We start from the raw sequence: 24837 nt of genomic DNA, 5'->3' as shown, positions 1-24837 counted from the left end.
CAGACTTTTCCAAGTTAACTGTAATTCCAGATTCTGCAAAAATACGTAACAAACTGTTGAGGATGCGATTATGTTGTTCCCATGAAGCTTCTGCTATTAGAATATCGTCCACATATAAGGTGATGTGACGTTTTAAGAACTCAGGTAATATGGAATTTAGCCCGCAAATGAATGCTGCTGAAGAAATGTTCAAACCAAAGGGAAGTTTCCGAAACTGATAACAAACGCCGAAACAAAGGAAAGCTGTGTATTTTCTACATTCTGGATGAAGTTCGATCTGATAAAAGCTGGATCTGAGATCAATGGAAGACAACACTTTTACACCATTAAAATTTTGAAGAAGTTCTTCCAACGTTTGCGGCCTGTCTGTTTCAGGAATAATGATAGTATTGATTTGTCTTGAATCTAAGACAAGCCTGATAGATCCATTTTTCTTCTCAACAACATGTAATGGATTGTTGTATGAGCTTACTGCAGGATCAATAATGCCCTCGTCAAGCATAGATTGTATTTCTGTTCTAACATGGTCCCTATAATGTGCTGGAATTACATATGGTCTAACACAAAATTTAGTATGCTCATGAACACGAAATTGGTATTGAAATCCATTGATTGTTCCTGTTTTATGAGTAAAAACTGTGGAATGTGCTTGTAAAATCTCAAAAAGGTCCTGCCTATCAGTGTCATTACAATTCTCAATTGTTTGAATTTTATTCTGAATTAACTCATTAATTTCAAATATGCCGTCGATATCATTCCTGTCAGTACTTGCAGAGAGATTGTTAGTGTCTAGTTCCGTAGAAAATTCCGAACTGTTGTCTAACAGAAGGTAAAGCCGATTAATTTCCTCGTCATGGTTTGAGAGCCAATCTTCAAATTTCAAAACTATTGACTTACCTTCCTTCTCTAAACTTATTTCCGCATTGTGAAAGTTTAAGATTGCTTTGTATTCATTCAAAAAGTCTACTCCCAATATAATTTCCGTCGACAATAATGGAACAATAAGAAAGTTCATAGAGAAGCTGTGGCTTTGGCAAAAGAATTCTAAATTGGTTTGTTGGCGTACATCTACACTTTTTCCAAAGATTGCACCTTGTAATTTAATCTTACGTAACGGAAGTGTGGGGCAATCGCTCGATTTGTTGCATTTGCTAAAAGCTGTTTCACTAATTACTGAAATGGGACTGCCAGAGTCAAGTACTGCCGTAAATTTTACGTCATTTACAGTAATGTGAATCACAGGACATGCAATGTTGTTATGTTTTATGTCGTGTTCCTGGAGTAAGATGTCCCTAATGTCTTCCATTTTTACGTAATTACTAGCTACGGCAGCTGCGTCGTTAGTTTCATACGTACGTTTTGTGCCTGCCAGCGGTATGAGTCATTGCCTATCGTCTCTTTGTTGGCGCGCGTCGTTATTCGGGTTTGGAGACCTAACTTCTACAAATTCACTTTGTCGAGAGGGCCCTGCTCTGTTTGAATCCCGCCAGTTCTGATGCAATTCAGGTCTGTCGTCATGTCGGTAGTTCCTGTAGTTTCTTTCTTGTCGGTTAAGTGGTGGAGAATTTCTCCCTGAATCGTAACTGCACGCTGGACCGTTGCGTCTAAAGTTATTCTGTCTCCCGTAATAATAATTGTTTTGGTTCCCATATTGTCTGTTTCTCTAATTGTCTCTGTGATAGTCATTACCGCAGAGAGGTGATCTTTCCCTGTAATTATTACTACTCTGCCAACGTTTGTCATACGGGTGGTGTCTGTTTTGGTCACGATTTACGTTGAAAGAATAGCCTTGTCGTGTATTATTTCTGTCATCGCGGAATTGTGACGAATGTGATCTGTAATTGTTGTGCTCCTGTTTTCGCGTTCCGCGATTGTCAGTGTCAATTTCCAGTTCTTGTAACAGTCCCTGAAAAGCTTCAATGTCGTCTTTGCAACGTCCTGCTAAAATAATATGTCGTAAATGTTCAGGCAGTTTGATTAAGCAAATGCGGATGAGTTCTGAGGGGCTGTATGGGTTTGACAGGTACTGATTCTTGTGCAACATGTCTTCAAAATATTTCACAAGACTGGAAAATTCAGATTGTTCGAAATGTTTTATCATTATGATGCTATGTTTTACTCGGTCTTGTGTAGCTTGAGACCAATATGCTGAGAGGAAGGCATGATAAAAATCTCCTTCACTGTGACAATCGTGAATGACCGATCGCATTCTTACAGCTGGTTCATTCTCCAAGTAGCCACACATAAATTCTAACCTGTGCTCTAATGACCAGTTGGGAGGAAAACAATGAGAGAATTGATGGAGCCACGCTTGTGGATGAATGTCGTTGGCAGAATTCTTAAATGTTTTGAATTTACGTGTAGTAATAAACAGCTTATAGTCAAAATCATCGTGTCGGCGATTAGCATATCTGTCATTGTTACGTCGTGTCGGCGGTTCCATCTCAAAATTCGGTGCACCTTGCCAATTTCTTTCATAATTTCCGAAGTGTCCTGTGTTATTATCTTGTGGGTGTTCCGTATTTCTAAGTCCCTCTTCCCGTGTTGGAGCGCGAGTGTCCTCTGAAATATGAAATTTTTGTATTACTTGTGCCAACTGATCTTGTACTTCCCGGATTTCTCTTTTGTATTGCGTATTAATTTGATTCTGATTTTGTTTGAAGTTCTTAATTTGTTCATACTCGTCTGTGTCAGTGATGGCTACAGGTCTTGTGTCATTCAGATCATCATCTACCTTTGCAGATAAGTTAGTGAACTGATCCGAAAGTTCGGCTACTTTCTCCGATAGTGTACTTATTTCCTCAGCGTGTTTTTCTGAACCACGTTTCAGAGTGTCCATTTGTGTTGAAATCGTATCTACTGTGTCCTTTAAGTTTTCTTGAGTTTTTGGAAGTTGCGTAACCGAATCGGTAGATGCAACTGAGTCAATTTTAGCTTGCAAGGTGTCGTGATTTTCATGAACAATAGTTTGCAGTTCTTTTATGGCTGCTTTGTGACTCTGTAATGCATTTTCATGACGCGAAAAAATAGGTTGGAAATGCTCACAAATTTGTGTTTTTACGTCATTACAGACCTTTTGACATTTCGATTCGATGTTATTTAACTCAGTAGTTAAATCTTCACGTGTTTGTTCAAGTGTCGTGTCTAACTTTTTAAGATTTTGTTCCACTGTGTCTAACTTTTTAAGATTTTGTTCCACTGTGTCTAACTTTTGAAGCTTTTGCTGTGTTTGTCTCTGATTTTGTTCCATTGTGTCTAATCGTTGCTGTGTTTCTCTGATTTTGTTCCATTGTGTCTAACTTTTTAAGCTTTTGTCCCATTTGTTGCATTAATTGTAATAACAATGCACTGGTGTCTGAAACATGTTCCTCTGTGCTTTTCGGCAGTGAATTTGCACCGGCAACATTCACATTTTGACAGGCGGAAAATGTGTTGGCTCTGAGCACTATGGGACTTAACATCTATGGTCATCAGTCCCCTAGAACTTAGAACTACTTAAACCTAACTAACCTAAGGACAGCACACAACACCCAGCCATCACGATGCAGAGAAAATCCCTGACCCCGCCGGGAATCGAACCCGGGAACCCGGGCGTGGGAAGCGAGAACGCTACCGCACGACCACGAGATGCGGGCGGAAAATGTGTCTTGACTCATTTGAGAAAACGGTGAGGACGCAAAACCTGAATCTACAGTATTTGCAAAATTGTGTCCTGTCATTTCGGATTCCTGAGGCGAGCTGTTGCCGAGCGATCGATCGATAATGCTTCCCTGTTCACTACCTGTTTCACTGTCTACGCCATTGTTTGCAGCCCGCTCCATTTCCCTATGCACAGTTACCAAATTACTACTTTGAACATTAGTTAATTCATTACTCTGTGGCGCTAACACACTGCTTTCGTCTTCACTGTCATTTTTCAGTTTACTTTGGAGGCTAGTATTACGTTTTTCACACGCCATAATTGTCACAATATTTCACACGATAACACAGAAAAGCACAATTTGAAGAGCAAAATAAAATAACATAGCAATTGAAATAATGTCTACTTAATTGCCAGCGCAGCTGCGAAATACTTGGTGCAAATCTACATGCATGCCACAACTGTTTTACTGTACAACAATGAAAAACTGCAACTACAAAGGAGATTTTCTCTACAATTACGCGCTAGCAATAAACAAAAGCTACACTAATTACACAAACTACAAGAAAAAATCAGAAGATTCCAGTGAGGTATCCTCGGCTAAGGGTCGACATATGAGACGTCCCCTTTGAACAATTATACTAAACTGTGCTTAACCTGACACACAATATTTTTAGCGCAACGCAATCTGACTTTCAAAAATCCCTACAAAAGAATGGCCCTGACTAACGTTAACCTATACCTTTCACAAATCACTTACCTCACCAAAAATCTTCGTTACTCAAACTACTGCAAAACAGCGAGCGCCACTACTGCCAGCTAAATAAGAGATTCAAACTACGGAAGGCACTAACTACTGATAGGCATAGTTAGGAAATGAAAGATTTTGACAGAGAACAAACAATGTATTTACCTTAATATTGTTGAAAAATCATAATATACATAACAGATCATGACATCCAGTCTTAGAAATTTCCAAACTCCGCCATCTCTCCCCCCACATCCACCACTGCTGGCAGCTCACCTCCAACTGCGCAACGCTACGCGCTGTTAACATCCAGCTGCCCAATACTACAATGGCAGACAACAATGCAAACTAGCCACAGACTGCACACGGCACAGCCAGTGATTTTCATACAGAGCACTACGTGGCGTTACCAATAAGAAAACATAAACAGCCTACTTACACCTATTCCAGACGCCAACACCTGGTTGTTGTCTTTTGATTTACGAAAAGAATACGACCTGGTGACATATCCTTGGCACATTATACGAGTGGGATCTCAGAGGCCCACTCCTGATTTTTATCCAAAATATCCTGTCTCTTCGTACTTTCCGTGTCCAAGTCGGTGCTTCCCATAGTTCCCCCCATATCCAGCGGAATGAGGTCCCGTTTTGAGTGTCTCTCTATTTTTAGTGGCCATTAATGGCCTAGCAGCAGCTGTAGGGACATCTGTCTCGTTTTCTCTGTATGCGGACGACTTCGGCATTTTGTACAGCTCCACCAGTTACTGGTGCTACTGAGCGGCGCCTATAGGGAGTCATCCACAAGGCGCAGTCATGGGCTCTAGCCCACAGTTTCCAGGTTTCTGAACCAAAGTGGTGTGCTATGCACTTCCGTCGGCTTTGTACTGTTCATCCAGAACCAGAACTTTACCTTAATGACGATCCACTCACTGTAGTGGAGACATAGCGTTTCTTAGGACCGGTTTTCGACGCCAGATTCACTTGGCTTCCTCACCTTCCTCACCTTCGTCAGCTTAAGCGGAAGTCCTGGCAGCACCTCAATACCCTCCGCTGCCTGAGCAACACCAACTGGGGTGCAGATAGCTCTACGCTGCTGCAGCTCTACAGAGCCCTTGTTCAATCCTGCCTTGACAATGGGAGTCTGGTTTATGGTTTGTCGGCGCCCTCAGCGTTGCGTTTACTTGACCCAGTGCATGACTATGGCAGTCGCCTAGTGACAGGAGCTTCTAAGACATGTCTGGTGACCAGCGTGCTGGTGGAGGCTAGAGTCCCTCCATTGCAGGTTAGGCGTGCATAGCTGCTGGCCAGTTATGTTGCACATGTTTGTAGTTCTCCTGAGCATCCGAATTACCATCTCCTTTTTCAACTCACGGCGGTTCATCTCCCACATCGGCGGCCCAGGTCAGGGCTTCAAATTGCAGTTCGTCTTCAATCCTTTTCTTCCGAACTGAAGTCCTTGCCTTTACCACTTATACTTGAGGTCCATTCACGTACACCTCCATGGTGTACACCTAGGTCACGGCTTCGCCTGAACCTTTCACATAGCCCTAAGGACTAAGTTAACCCCACTGCTCTCCACTGCCAGTTCCTCTCGATTCTTGACGTGTACCAAGGCCATCAAGTGGTTTAGACCGATGGCTTGATGGCTGATGATCACGTCGGCATAACGTATGTCCATGGAGGACATATTGAACAGCATTCATTGCCCAGTGGCTGCAGTGTTTTCACTGCCGAGCTGGTAGCTATATCTTGTGCACCTGAGCACATCTGTTTATGTCCTGTGTACTGACTACAAGCTATCGACCAGTGCTACTATCGTCATCCTTTGGTAGCGACCATCCAGGAGTCCATCTGTGCCCTGGAACAGTCCAGTCGTTCAGTCTGGACCCCAGGTCACGTCGGAAACCCAGGCAACGTACTTGCCGACAGGCTGGCCGAAACTGCTTATTGAGACCGGCTTCTCTGCAACTGACCTGCGTACAGTACTACACCGCAAGGTTTTGCGGCTTTGGGAGACGGAATGGCATAATCTCAGTATGCACAACAAACTGCGTGCCATTAAGGAGACTACGAATGTGTGGAAGACCTCCACGTGGGTCTCTTTCACGGACTGTGTGTCTCTCTGTCGGCTCTGCATTGGCCACGCTTGGGTGACACACGGCTACCTCCTGCGCCGTGATGACCCACCTCAGTGTCGGTGCGGTGTCCGGCTGACAGTGGCCCATATCTGGGTGAGCTGTCCTTCCTTGGCTGCCCTGCGACGGACTCTTGAGTTACCGTACTTGTTGCCATTAACTTTAGCTGACAACGCCTCATAGGCTAATTTAGTTCTAAGTTTTATACATGACGGCGGGTTTTATCATCCTATATAGGTTTTCGTGCATGTCCTTTGTCCCTTTGTGTTCTCCGCTCTAATGCTTTCAGGGTGGATGTTTTAATGCGTCGCAGAGTGGCTGGCTTTTCCTTTTTATTCTTGTGGTCGGCCAGCCACGGTCATCGGCTGTCTTGTTTTTATCCCTTTGACCTGGTTCTTTCTTCTCTCTATTGTTTTCTTTTCCTGTTTTGTCCATAGTAGTGTTGGTTGTCCTTCTGTCGTTCTTCTGGTTCTTCCATTCTCCTGCTATTGTGCTGTACATCTCCATTCTTTTCTTCTTCCCCTTGTGTAATTATTTTACCGGGAACAAGAGACTGGTGACCTCGCAGTTAGGTCACTTCCTCCCCTCGTATAATCCAACCAACCAACAGCAAACGGATACGAGTAAAAGCGAAGTAATTAATAAAATACACGCCTATCTGTAATCAGTTGCAGACTCCAGCTTTCGAGCAGATGCTTTGATATGCTTGGTTTCTAGCAAAATTATCGCGAGAGGTATTTAGTAGCGTTAACTAGGTTGCTTATAAAGGTATTCACACTAAAAACGTGACTGGAGTATGTGCTTTCACACTTTGCTCATGATGCTGAGATATTGTGCTTAAAATGATTTTATGTCACCCTGGGAAATGCATTTGTTTACTTGAAACATAAAAATAAACAGGTAACTTAGTAACTAGTAATTCCTAGTCCCGGGTCGACAGGCAGGGTTCACGTGTACGCCTGGTACAAGCGAGGCCCAGGGAGGGGTGATTGCCTGAACTGCAACTTTCGCAAATTGCCGATTGCTGTCTCCGTCAGGTGTTCGGGAGATACGATCACCGAAGGCGGATGCGCCCCCTTGTGAAGGGGCCCCCAGTTGGAAGGAACACACACCACCAGACACGCTGGCAATCATGGACGATTTTCTCGCAATGAGTCACTCATCTGTACAGTCAAAGTCTACAAAACGTAAATGTAATGAGACTAATGATTTGAAGACCCTTCCTGCTGCACCACGGTTCCTCGTGGTCTCACGTACTGATGACAGTCAGTCCTTCACCACGGTAAATCTGTTTATTATTCAAAAAAGTGTTGATGCAATTGCGGCCCTGAAAATCCTGTTCTCATTTACAGAATAGCACTTTGCTTTTGGAAACTTCTTCTGATTCTCAAGCACAACTACTGCTTGCTGACTCGCTTCTCCATGGCTACCCTGTTCGTATTGAGGCCCACAGCACTTTGAATTTTCCCATTGTGTGATTTACAGTAGGCTGTTCGACAGTCTGAGGCCGAAATCTAATCTTACCTCTCTGATCAGGGTATCATTGCCGTCCACAGTGTAATGAAAAAGGTAGATTCCTCCTCAGTGCCCACCTACACACTTTTTCTCACATTTGATAGTGATGCTTCCATCAGAGTTCAAAGTAGTCTATGAAATTATCACAATCCGGCCGTATATTCCAAACCGGATGCGGTGCTACCTGTGTCATCGTTTCAACCGCACTAGAATGCATTGTTGACACCCAGTCAAATGTGTAAGCTGTGGAAGAGATGCGCACGAGGGCGATTGTCCTCCTTTTCCCTGCTGTATCAACTGCAATGGTGGCCATGCCGCCTCCTCTCGGGATTGTCCCATATATCTTGATGAGCGGGCTGTCCAAGGTATCCAGGAAAAGGAAAAAGTGCCTTACCCAGTCTCTCGCAAGTTATTGGCTAGTCGCAAACCCTATGTTCTCCCATCTGGCACCTATAGTTATGTTCTTGTTACCCCTCGCTCCATGAAGGACATGGCCATGCAAACATGAGACCTCCAACTCAGCTGTAACGTTGTGAAATCACCCAATGTCAAGGTAGCATCGCCATGCCCCCGTCCAGCTGTGCAACAAGCCATCAGACTCTCGCCTCAATGGGCGAAGCCACCAGCTACACAACTGGGAGGCCGGAAAGGTCAGGCGTACTCCCGTGAAGACTTCCTATGTCCCTCCAGCCAACCAACATCCGAGTCTTCCTCTAACTGGAAAGGCTCAAAGAAGTCCACCAACGGCAAACAGACTTCTCCTTTGCTGACTCTCAGATCTTCTTCGACACTGTCGACATGTGATACCTTAGGCTGGCATTGAACACCACCAACCGTTTTTCAGCGATGGATTCTACAGACCAACCGCACAAGCAAGCCAATGCTTCTGTGGACCTCATGGAGCAAGAGCTCCCTGCTTCTGTGCCCTGTAGTAACGACGCTGAGGTGACATCTCTTCCTCATGACGACTGTCCTCCAGTGGAACATTTGCGGCCTTCGGTCCCACAAAGATGATTTATGGCTGCTTTTAGTATTGCAGTGTCCCCTTGTACTCTGCCTTCAGGAAACGAATTTGCAGCCTCATGACCACTTAGTTTCATATTTCTTCCTGGTTCATTTTGACCTTCCCCCTGAGGTCGGCATTCCATCTCAAGGGGGCGTCATGCTGATCATACAGGATGACATTCATAGTCAACCCATCTCCATGACGACCCGTCTTCAAGCTGTTGCAGTTCGCCTTTTCCTTCCCAACATGTATTTTTCCCTCTGTACCATTTACATCCTTTTGTCATTCGATATCACCAGGGAGGACTCCGTTCAGTTTATTGGGCAACTACCTCCCCCATTCTTCCTACTCGGTGACTTTAATGCGCGTCATTCCCTTTGGGGTTTTCCCAGAACCTGTCAGAGAGGTGCCCTCTTGGCTGACCTTCTTAACCAAATTAACCTCTTCTACCTTAACACTGGAGCACCCACTTTCCTTTCTGATTCCTCGTACACCTATTCCCATTTTGACCTATCCTCCTGCACTGCCCAGCTTGCACATCATCTTGAGTGCTCTGTTCTTTGTGACACCTACTCGAGCGACCATTTTCCGTGTGCTGTCCGTTTGCTGACTCCTACCCCATCTGTGTGCACACCCTCATGGCAGCTTACTAAGGCTGACTGGCAGCTTTACTCCTCCCTGGCGACCTTCGAAGAAAAAGATTTTCCCAGTTGTGATGACCAGGTGGAATATCTCACAAACGTTATTCTCACTGCTTCAGAACGTTCCATTCCTCACACTTTCTCTTTGCCATGTCGTGTCCAAGTCCCTTTGTGGACTGAGGCATGTCGCGACGCAATTCGCGCATGGAGACGTGCTCTCCGCGTTTTTAATCGTCATCCTACGATGATAAACTGCATTCATTATAAACAGATGCATGCAAGTGCCATCGCATTCTTAGAGATAGCAAAAGAGCTAACTGGATTTCATTCACTAGTTCTTTAAACAGTTCAACTCCTTCCTCTGTTGTGTGGGCCAACCCCCTACGGCTCTCTGGGATCAAGATCAATTTCCAAATTTCCAGCCTGACAGTAGCAGACGATGTCATCGTGGACCCTATTGCTATCTCCATCTTGGGCCGCCATTTTGCCGACATTTCGAGGGCTTCCCACTTTCACCCTGCCTTCCTCCATCGGAAACGATCGGAGGCGGCTCGGGCGATACCCTCTCTTCTCTGAATTGTGAGTGCTACAATGCCGCCTTTACTATGGGGGAGCTAGATCATGCTCTCAGTTCATCCCGATCCTCTGCCCCAGCGTCAGACCCGTCCACATTCAGATGTTGCAGCAGCTTTCTCCTGCAGGAAAGCACTTTCTGCTTAACACGGACAACAGCATTTGGGCAGAGGGCACATTTCTCAGACGTTGGCGTGAAGCCAACGTCATACCCATACCTAAGCCTGGTAAGGAGAAAAACCTTGTTTCTAGCTACCGCCCCATCTCATCAGCTGCGTTTGCAAGGTGATGGAACGTATCGTGTGGTGGCTCTAGTCTCGCAATTTACTGACGAATGCGCAGTGTGGATTTCGAGCGTGACGTTTTGCAGTTGACCGTCTCGTTACTTTGTCCACCCATGTCATGAATGGTTTTCTGCGTAAATCCCAGACTGTGACCGTGTTTCCGATTTGGAGAAGGCCTATCACATCTGCTGGAGACCTGGTATTCCCTGTACTCTTTACACGTGAGGCTTCTGTGGCCGCCTGTCCTGTTACCTCCAGGAATTTTTAAAAGACGGACTTTTCAAGGTGCGTGTGGGTTCTACCTCGTCGGACACCTTTATACAGGAATACGGTGTGCCTCAGTGTTCCATCCTAAGCGTTCTCCTCCTTGCTATGGCCGTTAACCCTGTAATATCCTGGCTCCCTTTTTGTTGACGAGTTTGCCATCTATTGCAGTTCTCAACGGACCTGTTTCACTGAGCGGCGTCTTCAGTGATATCTTGATGGTTTTTACTCCTGGAGCATCGGCAATGGCTTTAGTCTTTCCACTGACAAAACTGTCTATATAAATTTCTGGCACCAAAATTGGTTTCTCCCACCATCTTTACATCTTGGCCCTGTTGCCCATCCGTTTGTTGAAACTACGAAATTCCTGGGGCTTATACTGGATAGGAAACTATCTTGGGCCTTCCATGTGTCTTACGTGGCAGCCCCGAGGTATGCAGTTCCTCAGTGGTACTTCCTGGGGTGCCGATCGAATCACCATCCTCCGTTTGTACCTGTCCCTTGTCCGTTCGAAACACAACTATGAGTGCTTTGTTTATGCGTCTGCACGTCCATCCCTTTTATGCCGTCTCAACGCTATCCACCATCGTGGCATCTGTTTGGCCACTGGTGCCTTTTACACTAGCCCGGTTGAGTGTGTCTATGCTGAAGCTGCTGAACTATCACTGTCCTACCGCCTTGACTTTCTCCTCAGCAGGTATGCATGCCGTTTGTTCGACATGCGTTGCCACCCATCCTATGCCTCCTTCGATGATTCCTTTGATCACCAGTATAGGGAACGTCCCTCTTCTCTGTTACCTCCTGGAGTCCACTTTCGGCACTCGATACGGCGGCTTAACTGCACACTACCTGCGACTTTCCCAGTGGGTGTGAACCCTTCACCAACTTGGCTTCGCGAAGTGACCCATGTTAACCTTGGCCTTCATTTGCTTCCTAAGGACACTACTCCAGCCTCGCTCTGTCGCTTTCAGTTTCACGCCCTTCGCATGAAACTTCGTGATAGTACCTCGGACTGACCGTGGGGTCAGCTGTGCCTTGTGTCATTGGCACCCGTGTCTTTCGATATCGGCTTCCGGCACACTGTTCAGTATTTACAGCAGAGCCCTGTATCAGGCCACGAAGTAAATCCGGCGACTAAGCCTTTTCAATTGTCCTCTGCTCAGACTCACTCAGCGCCCTTCAAAGTCCATGTGCGCTGTACACCGTCCATCCCTTAGTGCAGCGGGTTGAGGAAAACTGTCTCATGCTCACTCTTGGTGGAGCCAATGTGATGTTTCTGTGGGTTCCCGGTCATGTCGGTCTGCCAGGAAACGAGGCTGCTGATGCTGCTGCCAAGGCTGCAGTCCTCGTACCTCGGCCCGCGAGTACCTCTATTCCCTCCGATGATCTCTGTGTTGCCGTCTGTCAGGAGGTGATGCCCCTTTTTCGTCGCCAGTGGTCCTCCCTTCACGGGAATAAGCTTCGGCTTATTAAACCTCTCCCAGCAGCTTGGACGACCTCCTCTCTGCCCTCCCGCCGGGTGGAGATTATTTTAACTCGGCTGCGTATTGGGCACTGTCTTTTTAGCCATTGTCATTGATAAGTGGCGCTACCTTACCACTTCGTACACGTTGCGCCCAAGTTTTAACCTTCCGCCACTTCCTGATGGAATGCTCATTTTTTAACCGTTTACGTTCCCGCTTGGGTTTGCCGTCTGAGTTATCGGCCGGTTTTAGCAAACGACACGCTGGCTGTCTACCGCGTTTTACTTTTTATCCACCAAAGCAATATGCTGAAGGCCGTTCAATTTTTAGTTTTGGAGCTCAGTTTCTGTATGGTGTCTTTTTTAGCCCTTCTCCACTTGCCTGTGTTTAGCTGTCATGTGTCAATTGGGACTAACGTATAGTCGTTTTTTAACTCCTGTCTGACTTCGTGTTCTATAGTTTTGATTTGGGCGCGTATGACCCCAGTTGTTTTATGCGCGCTAAAGCAAAACAAATCCATATCCAATAAAAAATAACAAAAATCAGTGAAATACTTAAATTTATATATTTTTCATTTTCAGTTAGACCTACTTGCTATTAGCTAACGTTATATATGATTAGTTCTGACAGTATCTATTTTAATAACATTGAAATGATTATTTCTTTTATCAATAATCCCCTTGCAGTCTCGATATTGCAAAAAATATTGATGTCATTGATATTGCATACTTCTGCGACAACAAATGAAAAAAGATTGGATTTGAACAATGAGCGAAAAAAATCGAAACAATTGCTCTTAGCCGTTACGCTACCGCCTCGCTTGCTTTAATTCCGCATACCCGAACTGATATAGCATCAAAACTTTAACTGTCATTTTATCGGAAACGATGTCGTGGTGGCACCGAAGGCGAAATAGGAGTCGCTTTATTTCTCATATTTCCTTCAATAAGCGAAGTTTCGACTGTCACAGAGCGACCTATTGTGGGTTCCCATTGTTAGTGGTGACCCTGCAGTAGACTGGCACATTAACTAGCCAGTGAACTGATATATAATTGATCATGCTCTCGTGTCTTACCCACATTCGCTACTAAAATTATTCATCTTGACGAAACGTCAAAATACTTCGTAGTTTAGTTAAACTGCATTCTGAAAGAGTTCGAATAATAATTTGAACATCTAAATTATCAGACTAAAACTAATGAAGACTCGCTGTGCGTCTATAGTACGATAAACTGCTGCCCTGTCTAGTCATAGATATGGACATCCATCGAAGTTGGACGAAATTTTTCGGACACATGCGTTAAGTGATCATCAGTGCAAAGTAAAACTGCTTTGTTTTGAGGGGCGGAAGCAGTTGGTACTCGATGCGCAGCAGTTGTAATTGCCCGTTACAGGAAAAAATGTTTGTTCCAAAGGCAGTTTGCCACGATCTAACGGAAAAAACATTTATTTCAAAGTCATATCAAAGTACAAGAATTAAACCATTTCTTGGTTTCTGAACTTCTCATAAAAATTGTATGAATTCTGTCTTGATAGCAGTAAGACATTCCTTTACAACTGATTACTAGTTTCGGTTGTCTCATGACAATCTGCAGATAACCTACGCTGGAAGTTCTGTGTCTACGTACACTGTAGGCTCCAACGCCATCGCCTGAAAGTGTGTTTCGGCACATGCTCACTAATGAACCAAACTTTCGATACACTCTTGCTGCAATTCTGAACCATGCTTATTAAGCATTCTACCTGAGTACAACGTTAACATATCCTCCCTGCGTAACGCACCAATGTTAAAAATACAAAAGTATATGCCTTTATCATAAGCGTGTTAGCACTTGTTAAAGAGGATAAGCCACCATTGTCGTCAGGAGGCTTTCTTAATAAGCTTGGTTCAGAGTTGAACTCTGTAACCTCGTTGGTGTAACCAACAGTGTATCGAAAGCTTGACTCATGAGTAAGTACGTGCTGAGATATCCTTTCATGCAATTCATTGCAGCTTACATTGTACGTAGACACACAACCCCTATTATGGGTGGTGTAAAGGGGGTCGTCTAGCAACTGACTAGTACTTAGTTTTAAAGTAATGTATTATGCGGTAAAGGCAATTAGAAAATCTATATAATTATGATAGTTTGAGAAATACAGCAGATCGCTTGTCTCCATCACCTGATGTCGGTTCTTACTGATTCGTATTGTAAATGGTTGTCGCTCAAGAAGTAATAGAATTTCAAGATATATAACATCCTAATACTTTCTACTGTCTCGCTTAAATTACATTATGTCACAGTCATCTAAAATAGTAGTAAAGGTGAACTGTAACAGACGTTATGGAATGCTACACTTCAGTAAGACACCGGGCAAGGAAGTGGCCGTCATGGCGCCACTTGAAAATTCTGCCACTCTCTGTATCTCATAAATAGGAGCAAATACGTACTCTAGTGAGATCTGTATTAGAGTGCAGACCTCACAGTAAAATAAAAAGCATAATTGCGTCATCGTTAGGTTTTTAATCAACCGAAACGATTGAAAGTAGTTATAAAGTAAAGGAAATCCCCACAAATTTTTTCTCCCCGTCTTTCTAAAGATCAAAATAATTTAGCTAATAACATGTAAAAAAACTGAAATGTGTTTAAGCGCAGCATGTAACCATGAATTCGCCAAAATCTTCATATGAACCTTGTCGTGATATTCATTGTCTCAAATTTCTAGTGTTTCAAACTTTTTATAAGCCTAGCAGCGACCCCATACAAAAACGTATAAACAGAAAGGGCCTTGTCACATTACATGTAGAAATCATTTTATTTCGCAGATACATTTAAGATTATAGTAAATTTTTGCTCCTCGGCTGGAAACGTAAATCTACATAAAGTTTTCAGGAAAAGGTAGAATGAAAACGCTTGCACGACCAACACTCAAGTTTGAAGATACTCAGAATTTGTACGTTCCTTTCTTCCTTTATACACATTAAGAATTAAAAATTAATCGTCTAAAATACTGCAGGAAAATACGAATCTAGGGTTGCTAAGCCCTTCAGCAACCTCTCAGACGGACAGAAAACTACAAAAGTAAACTTACGAACAGAGAGGCGTTGAAAAGCATCTTAGAAGGTACAGAGAAGTTTGTCTGAAGTTACAGTTGCCTACGCAACTGTAGTGTATAGATGTTTATTGTGAAAAATATTTTTACTTCCAACAACTTTGATTTACTGTCAGGTCTTCAGACCTGCTGGCATGTCCTATTTATGATGAATCATTTTCCTATATGACCCAGCAGTACCAGTTAATGTTCCCATCGAAGACTGCGTTTTATCACACAAGAATTCTAGTTAATGTTTATAGAAAGCCGCCTTCTTTTGTTCATTCAGTTACTGGAGTGCGCAGGAGATACTCAGATTTTGTCAAGTTTATTGCACAATTTTCTTTTAAAGACACAGGAAAGTTCGACATTTCGCAAGTGTCGGAACAAGTAGCGAGAGCACAATGAAATTCCTGTTGATATATCATGCAAATAGAGAAAGCTTACGGATGTCGAAATAGCTTAGAGCTACCGTCAACGTGAATCTTGATTTGATAAATTTCTGATGTATGCATCCACACACTGTAGATGCAAAACGCACGGTTTCTTTCTGCAGACAACTAATGTATGGTCCTTCATTGCTGTGTCAACACTGCAGTGAAGATCCTTACCTGATATAAAGCCTTGATTATGAGCTCGTTACTTCGAAGTGTACACCGGTGTAGTAAAAGTGCCATAAACGAAGTTGAATTTAGTTACTAAATTTTTCATTTGCTTCTTTATTTATCTCGGTTTGCAAGACCCGTCACTATGGTTACCATATAGTATTTGAAGTTTGCTATACTCTTTACTACGATGTGAACTACCTCACTCGGTTAATAGATACGTAAATTATAATATGGAATTCTACCAGAACGAATTCCACCGCATATGCAGAGCAATGCCATAAGTGAATCACTTCATGTTCAAGAAAAATCCCAAGAACAACTCAGAAAAATTGTCTTAGCGTTTGTGGTTGGACAGATACGCAACCACTAAACGCAATATTGAACTCTAAAGTGTGGTTTTAATGACACGACAGATTAGTTGTGTGTTCATTCAGATTTCGTTTCTTCAGTCTAAGCACACTTCTGCTGGTTTTCATATTGCTGGTATGTAATGTCAAGTGTCCTCGAAGAAGGGACTGTCTTTGGGGTTTGTAGTGTTTCTAGAAGAAATGTTGCTGTTCAGAGTAGTTGACTTTTGTATCATCCTAGGTTATCGATGACGAATAGCATCAAACGACAACACTGTGGTCTTCAGTCCGAAGATTTGTTTGATTCCGCTCCCTACGCTGGTCTATCCTGTGCAAGTCTCTAAGTCTCTCTCTCTCTCTCTCTCTCTCTGAATAGCTATTGCATCATATATCCATTTCGACCCACCTTGTTGTAGTCAAACCTTAAGCTCCCTCTAAGATTTGTACCTCCCACCCTTCCCTCATTACTAAACTGTTTCTTGATGTCTCAGAAAGCGTCATATCAACTGATCTCTCATTTTAGTAATGTTGTGTCATAAATTTTACCCCAGTTCGATTCAGCGCCTGCCCATCTAATAACAGCAATCTTTTGCGGCACATATACTCAGATGGATCAGTATATTTATTGGAACCTTATTCTTCACGAATCCTGGTTTCCGTAGGTGTGTGAGTTAAATCACTTTTTTCAGAGCTGACGGCTAGTTTTATATTGGGAAGGACGTTATCATCATTTGATTAAATTTTTCCATACACACGCCAGGAATCCAGCACCTTGGTACACCTGGTACCTCCGATTACAAAAAAGTGCAAGGGCACACAGAGATCATACTCATATTAGCTGGTACCTTGTATTCAGAGCTGAATTTAAGACCATATCAGCATACATACTTAGATAGGATAGCTATACTGAGGTATTTGAAGTAGTCACAAGAGGTTAGTTTCCAACAATACCGTCCAGTCACGTTGCTGGGATCATCAGTCAAAAGTCACCACATTTTGCAGCGCGGACGGCTGCGAGACATGCAGGAAAAGTCAGTGAGGTTCTGGAAGGTACAGACAGGGGTATGGAGCCAGTGTCGTGGTCAGCTGCCCTAGGTGTCTTTGTTGAGGAACCACGCGCGAACAGCCCGAACAAGGTGGACCCATAGATTCTCAAGGGGTTTAAATCCGGGGAGTTTGGTGGCCAGGGAAATATGGTAAACTCATCTTGGTGCTATTCGAACCATGAACGTACACGGGGAGCTGTGAGACACACAGCTGGTAGATGCCATCGTGCCGAGGAAAAAAAAGAAGAAATGTAGGGGTGGATGTGTTCCCCAAGGATAGATACATGATCTTCGATCTATTATGTCTTCCAGAATGACGAGACCACTCACGGAGTGCCCCGAAAACATTCCCCAGACCATAACACTCCCTCTGGCCAGGAACCTTGCTTTAAGATTTTTATAGCATACGCACCAACGGCCATATGTTCGGTGGCGCATAAAACGCGACTTATCTGAAAAGGCCACCTATCAGCACTCAGTGGACGTTCAACTAGTGGCGTTATTGGCGTGGAAGTTCCAACAGTCAGCATGGGGGCATATTTTTAAAAATATCAGGAATCCGGTATATCTATATTTAGAAGTATATTATTATCGGCTCTCAATATATAGAAAAAAGATAGATATATCGAGGTATCTGCCTATAAAATATCGGCTGCACATTGTAAATACGTGAGCATTTTTAGAGCTGTATGTTTAAGTATTGGTTTATCAGATATTCTGTAAATCGAGAAGCTAGCAGCCTGCCTATCCCCCTTAGAGCACGAATCGAAAAGAAAACGATGCACGTTCATGCTTGGAGATAAACAGTATAACAATGGTAACTGCATGTAAGTGGCACAATAAAAGGTGTCTGATTGGTCCGTCGTTCGGTTTCGTCACATATCGGATTTGTACGGAACAGTCATGTTGACATCACCGTTTTTTTTTCCACTTCTGCCAACAACCTAGCCGTTATAGTGTCAAAATTGCGTGATGAAGCTAAACGTTGCGGTTCCTGTTGGTAGCGCCGAGAGCCGATTACGTCAGCATTTCCCATCATACGTCTTCGCCCACTGCAAAGATCAATTTTATCATGTAGAATTTTATCACTTACAGCAATTGTGTTCGAAACATAACAACGCGAAGAAATAGCACACTCCTTAAAAATTGTTTTTTAATGCAGTTTGTGTACTATTTCTTCACATCGGAAATATTGTTATTCCATTCACACCACCACCTGCCAGTGAAATCGGACTGTTTTCTTTATGCCACTTACACAGGGTGTTCATAAATGAATATCGGGGTTTTAACGCTTTATAATATTTATTACATTAAACTTAGTTATAAATGACACATCAAATGAAAGAGCAACTCAAACAATTTTACCAAGAATCTTATAAATGTTCAATGTGAGCACCATTTGTTACACGGCACACACAAAGTCTATAGCCGAGCGCTGGATAGGCCGCAAGGGGCCGAATGACAGGGCTTGTTTGCATGGGCTCCACGTTCATCCGACATAACGCCATGCAATTTTTTCCTTTGGGGCTTCATCAAGGATCGTGTGTACGTGCCTCCGCTACCAGCAGACCTCCCCGAATTAAGAAACCAGATTGAAACAACTGTTGCCACAATCACTGAAGACACACTTACCAACGTTTGGGAAGAACTCGGCTACAGATTTGATGTGTGCCGTGTGACAAATGGTGTTCACATTGAACATTTATAAGGTTCTTGGTAAAACTGTTTGACTTGTTCTTTCATTTAACATATTTATAACTGTAAGTGTAATGTAATAAATATTATAAAGTGATAAAACCCTGATATTCATTTATAAACACCCTGTACTTGCTTCACACAGTCAAATAGAAATATTGGACGTGATGCAAGTTCAAAAAGTAGTAAGATTCCTTCACACAGTGCACATAAAGTTGTTCTATTACAGTTACCGAAGATTGCGAAAAAATATAATAAAAATATTGGTGCTCGATATTGTCAGTTTGATATCGATATATCGATGTAGAAATATCACCGGTATATAGCGATACTCTTTGGTAATATCGAGATACCGCAATTTTATCAATAGCCCTAGCATAAACGAGGCACATTCTGCGGAGACTCATACGCAGCAACGTTCGCTGAACGGTCCTCCGCATCCGTCACCCACCACTGTCATGTATGACCTGTGGTGCACCACAGTTGTCTCCGAGCCGGTTTTGGACAGCCTCATTTTGCCGTGCACGGTGTCTTTAGCCACGCGAACAGCTTAGAAACTGTCATTTCGGAAATGCTTCCATCCTTAGCCCGAAAGCCAATGACCGCGCTCTTTTTTATGCCAGATAAATCGCTACGTTTCCGCAATACGACTTCTGCACTGTTTCCTGCCTGCATCGACACGCTTTGAGTACCCTCCACTGCTATGTCGCCAGTTGCTGTCTGTGCGTGGTTATTGCATATTGACGTCTAACATACAGTGGGCACATAAATGTGACTGGACCGTGTGAGACAGCTGATACCAGGGGAAAATGAAAATTTGTCGGTTTGGCGTGAAGCTGGCTGGGTTGAGACCAATTTGTTTTCTGTATGTTGGTACATATTCAACGGTACGTCATGTTAACATTATCTGCGGCTGCTCCTGTTTAGGTAGCTTTTTAAGATCGCCATTCCGAGTTTCGTTCGAATGAATAAATGGAACGCAAATAAGGATTTGTGTTCATTACTTATCACCTACGGAAATTGATCAAAAATTGAAGATTTCTAGAATGTCTGCTCTTTCAGTTTCAACATTTTAGACACAGCCGGCTGAATTCAAACGTGTACGTAATTCTGTTGAATGTAGTCCTTAATAAAAACGTTCCAAAACAGTAGCTCGAGATGAATATTTCTAGATAGAGAAAAATACAGTGCTGAAGAATGACAGTTGATGTTCACGAACCAGCTGACTCTATAGCCATGTTACAATACAGTTAACCTCCGAAGAAGAAATTTCTGCAAGATGGATCTGAATTTGTCGAATACTAACAGAAGAGAAATACGAAAACGATTTTTTCAAAATGAGTTTAATTTTATGCACCAGTTTGTAGCTGTAGCCGAAACGCGAATGCACAATTTTACACCAGGGACGTCTGCCCCCGGGTAGCTGAGTTGTCAGCGCGACAGAATGTCAATCCTAAGGGCCCTGGTTCGATTCCAGGCTGGATCGGAGATATTCTCCGCCCAGGGACTGGATGTTATCTTGTCCTAATCATCATCATTTCACCCCCATCGACGCGCAGGTCGCCGAAGTGGCGTCAAATCGAAAGACTTGCACCCGGCGAACGGTCTACCTGACGGGAGGCCCTAGTCACAAGACATTTTTTACACCAGGGACGAAAACAGGTACAAAGGCCTTGGGTGGAAGGCAATGGCGACGTCGAAAGTATTATGGCCATTCAGTTTTTGGACTGCGAAAGGGTCTCTTACAGTCAAATAAAGGGAAAATGTTATTTAACAGTTGTCTGGAACTGATCGAGATACATTGTCTTACCATGTGCCACCTGCGAATACTGTGAGACGGTGCTTTAACGAGCCTCTCTTATAGTGGATATTTTTATTCTGAAGGTTATATACGCATGGTATTCCAATATCTCATGACCGAACTTAAGACCTTCGGCTTTCCACGAACATTGCCTCTTCCAACTAAAGGCCAGAAAGACACAGTGCACTAGAAAATTAGACGTTTTATCTTTATACTCCGTTTTCGTATTATGTCATGCGCTGGTGGTGAAAAGTTGTGGCGAATATGCATTTTACGTTCTTTTTCGTCTGCCCTGAAATTGCCGTAAAATTTTTGTGTGTTTCTCTACAGCGATCCTTTGTAAGTAAGGTATTCGCAAAGGCTTACTTGGATCAAATAACTGTCAATGATTGCACGAAGGCCTCCAGCAAATAGAAAAATGTGTACCTCTTACTTACCGCCCGCAATTTTTCTTACAGGTTCCGCGGAAACCAGATCCGTGGGAGGGCGTTCTGCAAGCGACGCAAGAGGGCAACCGCTGCCCTCAGTTGTCTTACCCGGAGCGCAAGTACGAAGGCGATGAGGACTGCCTGTACGTGAACGTCTACGCTCCATTGGTAAGATCTTGCGGATGTGGCGCAAAACATCGTCCCGATGCATTCTTTTTTAACAAAAAGAACTCTAACAAAGCACAGATTTGAAGACATCTGAGATTCTATTCATTAAGCAAATCATCGTTTTAAGCGTTTATTCTAAAAGAGTTACTCATAACTCGTATGCCACCTTCTTGGTTGCTTGAATGGCATGCTTGGCTCCTATGGTCATATAAGACAGTACATAGCGTAAGATTTAATTGTTGTTTTGAGTAACATGTAAGTTGGTTTCTGGATTCACCTTCTCTCTTTTTACCATATACATTCCAAGTTAGGTTAGGTAATGGCAAGAGCCAATCTCCCACATCTCCTTGGTCAGCTCCCATCCCCATATCTGCAGGTTGGGGTCTTCAATGCCGATCACGCGCTTTGAGGATCTCCGCGTTTTTGTCTGCGAGGCTCTCTATTGATTGACCTCTTCCATCAAGCAGGTCTTGTTTGCTCTCAACATTGGGGAACCTACATTTTTGTCTGCCTACTGTTCGGCTAGTTCGGCGCTTTGAATGGTTCGCTCTTCCTGATACACACTCGAGTGACCATTTTCCATGCGTCCTCCGATTACAGCCACAACTGCCATCTATGCGCCCAAGACGCTGGAAGTTTTCCCAAGCCGATTGGACACTTTTCTCCTCTCTAGTAACATTGATGACCGTCAATTTCCTAGCATCGACGATCAGGTCACTCATGCTACGGAAGTTATTCTTACAGCTCCGGAACATTCATACCTTGTACCTCTCCTTTGCTCCTGCGTCCCCCAGTTCCTTGGTTGAACGAGGCGTGCTGTGACGCAATACGCCAGCGGAGACGTGCACTTCGCGTTTTCCGCCATCATCCTACGTTGGCCAACTGTATCCGCTATAGGCAGTTAAGTTCCCGATGCCATCGGATCATACGCGATAGCAAAAAGGCAAGCTGGGATTTCTTTACCAGCTCCTTTAATGTCTTAATTACCCACTCAGTTGTTTGGAGTCGAATCCGACGGATCTCTGGGCTAACTGTCACGCAGGATATTTTGGTGGACCCAGTCACAATATCTAACTCACTGGGTCGACACTTTGCTGAGATTTTGAGCTGTTCTACTTACCCACCAGCCTTTCTCCCGAAAAAACGAATAGCAGAAGAACGACCTCTTGCTTTTTCTTCTCAAAATCGCGAGAGCTATAATGCTGGTTTTTCTATGCGGGAACTCAGACATGCACTCTCCTCCTCTCGCTCTTCTGCCCCAGGACCAGATGGTATATACGTCCAAATGTTGCTGTAACTATCAAACCCTAGTCTGTGCTACCTCCTTCGACTTAATAATCGCCTTTGGGTTCACAGTACCTTTCCCAGAAGACGGCGGGAAGCTATCGTCATTCCTGTTCCGAAACCTGGAAAGGATAAACATCTCCCCTCCGGCTATCGCCCAATTTCTATCACGAGTATTGTTCGTAATGTTTTGGAGCGTATGGTAAATTGCCATTTAAGCTGATGACTGGAGTCCCAAAACACTTTAACAACTGCCCATTGCGGTTTCCGAAAGCATCGTTCCGCAGTTGACCATCTTCTTGCCCTCTCTACTTACCATGAACAATTTTCTCAGGAAATGCCAAACTGTAGCTATAATTTTTGATCCAGAGAGGGCATACTATACCTGTTGGAGGACAGGCATCCTCCGCACACTGTTCTCTTGGTACTTTCGAGGTCAGATACCCCCTTTTCATCCGTGAATTTGTGACAGAGCGCACATTTAAGGTGTGTGGGAACGTTACTCTACCCCGTACCTTCTCCCAAGAAAACGGGGTGCTCCAGCGCTCCATGCTAAGTGTTGTACTCCAGAATGAGATTTTCAATTTGCAGGGAGTGCGCGCTGATATGAAACTTTCTTGACAGACTAAAGTTGTGTGCAGGACCGAGTCTCGAACTCGGGACATTTGCCTTTCGCGGGCAAGTGCTCTACCAACTGAGCTACCCCAGCAGGACTCACGTCCCTTCCTCACAGCTTCAGTTCTGCCAGTACCTCGTCTCCTACCTTCCAGACTTCACAGAAGCTACTCTGCGAATCTTCGTGCTTGGGTAGCTCAGTTGGTAGAGCACTTGCCCACGAAAGGCAAAGGTCCCAAGTTCGAGTCTCGGTCTGGCACACAGTTTTAATCTGCCAGGAAGTTTCAAGTGTTGGACTGTTTGCCATCGCCATAAATCCAAATATGGATTGTCTCCTTCCCGATGTCTCGGGCTCCCTCTTTGTCGACGATTTTGTTGCCTACTACAGCTCTCGACGGACCAGCCTTCTTGAACGACGTCTGCAAGAATATCTGGATCGCCTCTACTCGTGGAGCATCGAAACCGGCTTCCGATTTTCTCCCAGTAAGACCGTCTGTGTAAAGTTTTGACGTCGTACGCCTTCCCTACATCTAGGCCCTGTTGACCTTTCGTTCTCGGACGTCGCCCTTCCTCTCTACCACTGCCGAGAGTCCGCTTCCGTCAGCTGCTACATTTACTTTCTTTCCAGTTTCCTAAAACTTTCTTGACAAATGGGGGTATGACACCACCTTGGCTTCGCCCCCGGACCTGCCTTCTCCGTGACCTTTGTCAGGTTCCCAAGGATAGAGCATTTGCTGTTCCATGCGCACAAATGGAGGATGCCACATTTATTTGCACTGACGGCTCCAAGACCATCTTTGGTGTCGGGAGCGCCTATATTATTGACGATACCCCTATTAGATTTCGGCTTCCCGATCAGAGTTAGGTTTTTATTGCTGTCCAGTACATACGTTGCAATCAGCGGATACAGTATATTATATGCTAGGATTCGCTCAGCTCTCTTCTCAACCTTCAAGCGCTTTATACCGTCCACCCTCTGGTCCACCGGATTCAGAGTTGCCTCCACATGCTCCACTTGGCGGGTATCTCTCTGGCATTTCTCTGGATCCCAGGGCATGTTGGTATACGCGGGAACGAGGCAGTCGATATAGTGGCAAAGGCTGCTGTCCCTGTTCCTCGGTTCGCTGTTTTCATGGTTCCCTTTGCCGATCTACAGAGCATTTTATGTCTTCATGTTGCTGTTTCATGGCACACACATTCGTCTGCACTTCGGGATAATAAATTGCGGGAAATAAAACCTCTTCTCTGTGCTTGGACCTCTTCCTCCCGGCCTCGTCGTCGGGAGGAGGTAATTTTAACTAGACTCCGGACTGGGCAATCTCTTTTTAGCCATCGACACCTTTTGGGTGGGGATCCTGCCCCGCTTTGTCCCCACTGCTCTCAACCGTGGACGGCGAGACAACTTTTACTTGAGAGTCCCTATTTTAATCCGCTACGCGCCCGTTTACAGCTGTCGCCTGGTATATCTTCCCTTTTAGGAGATGACGCACGCTCAGCCGATCGCG

The 24837-nt window shown here is 44.2% G+C and overlaps 1 protein-coding gene across 1 annotated transcript in view; it reads left to right on the top strand.

Moving 5' to 3' along the window:
- The window catches only part of LOC124795934 (venom carboxylesterase-6-like), a 122319-nt gene that overhangs the window by 15374 nt on the left and 82108 nt on the right, over positions 1-24837 (top strand). Inside the window, exon 2 of the mRNA XM_047260014.1 lies at positions 21296-21433. Coding sequence (XP_047115970.1) covers positions 21296-21433 — 138 coding nt within the window. The remainder of the gene's footprint in view (positions 1-21295; positions 21434-24837) is intronic.

This window comes from Schistocerca piceifrons, chromosome 4 (genome assembly GCF_021461385.2).
Source record: "Schistocerca piceifrons isolate TAMUIC-IGC-003096 chromosome 4, iqSchPice1.1, whole genome shotgun sequence".
Taxonomy (NCBI): domain Eukaryota; kingdom Metazoa; phylum Arthropoda; class Insecta; order Orthoptera; family Acrididae; genus Schistocerca; species Schistocerca piceifrons.
This window is presented reverse-complemented; position numbering and strand designations above follow the sequence as displayed.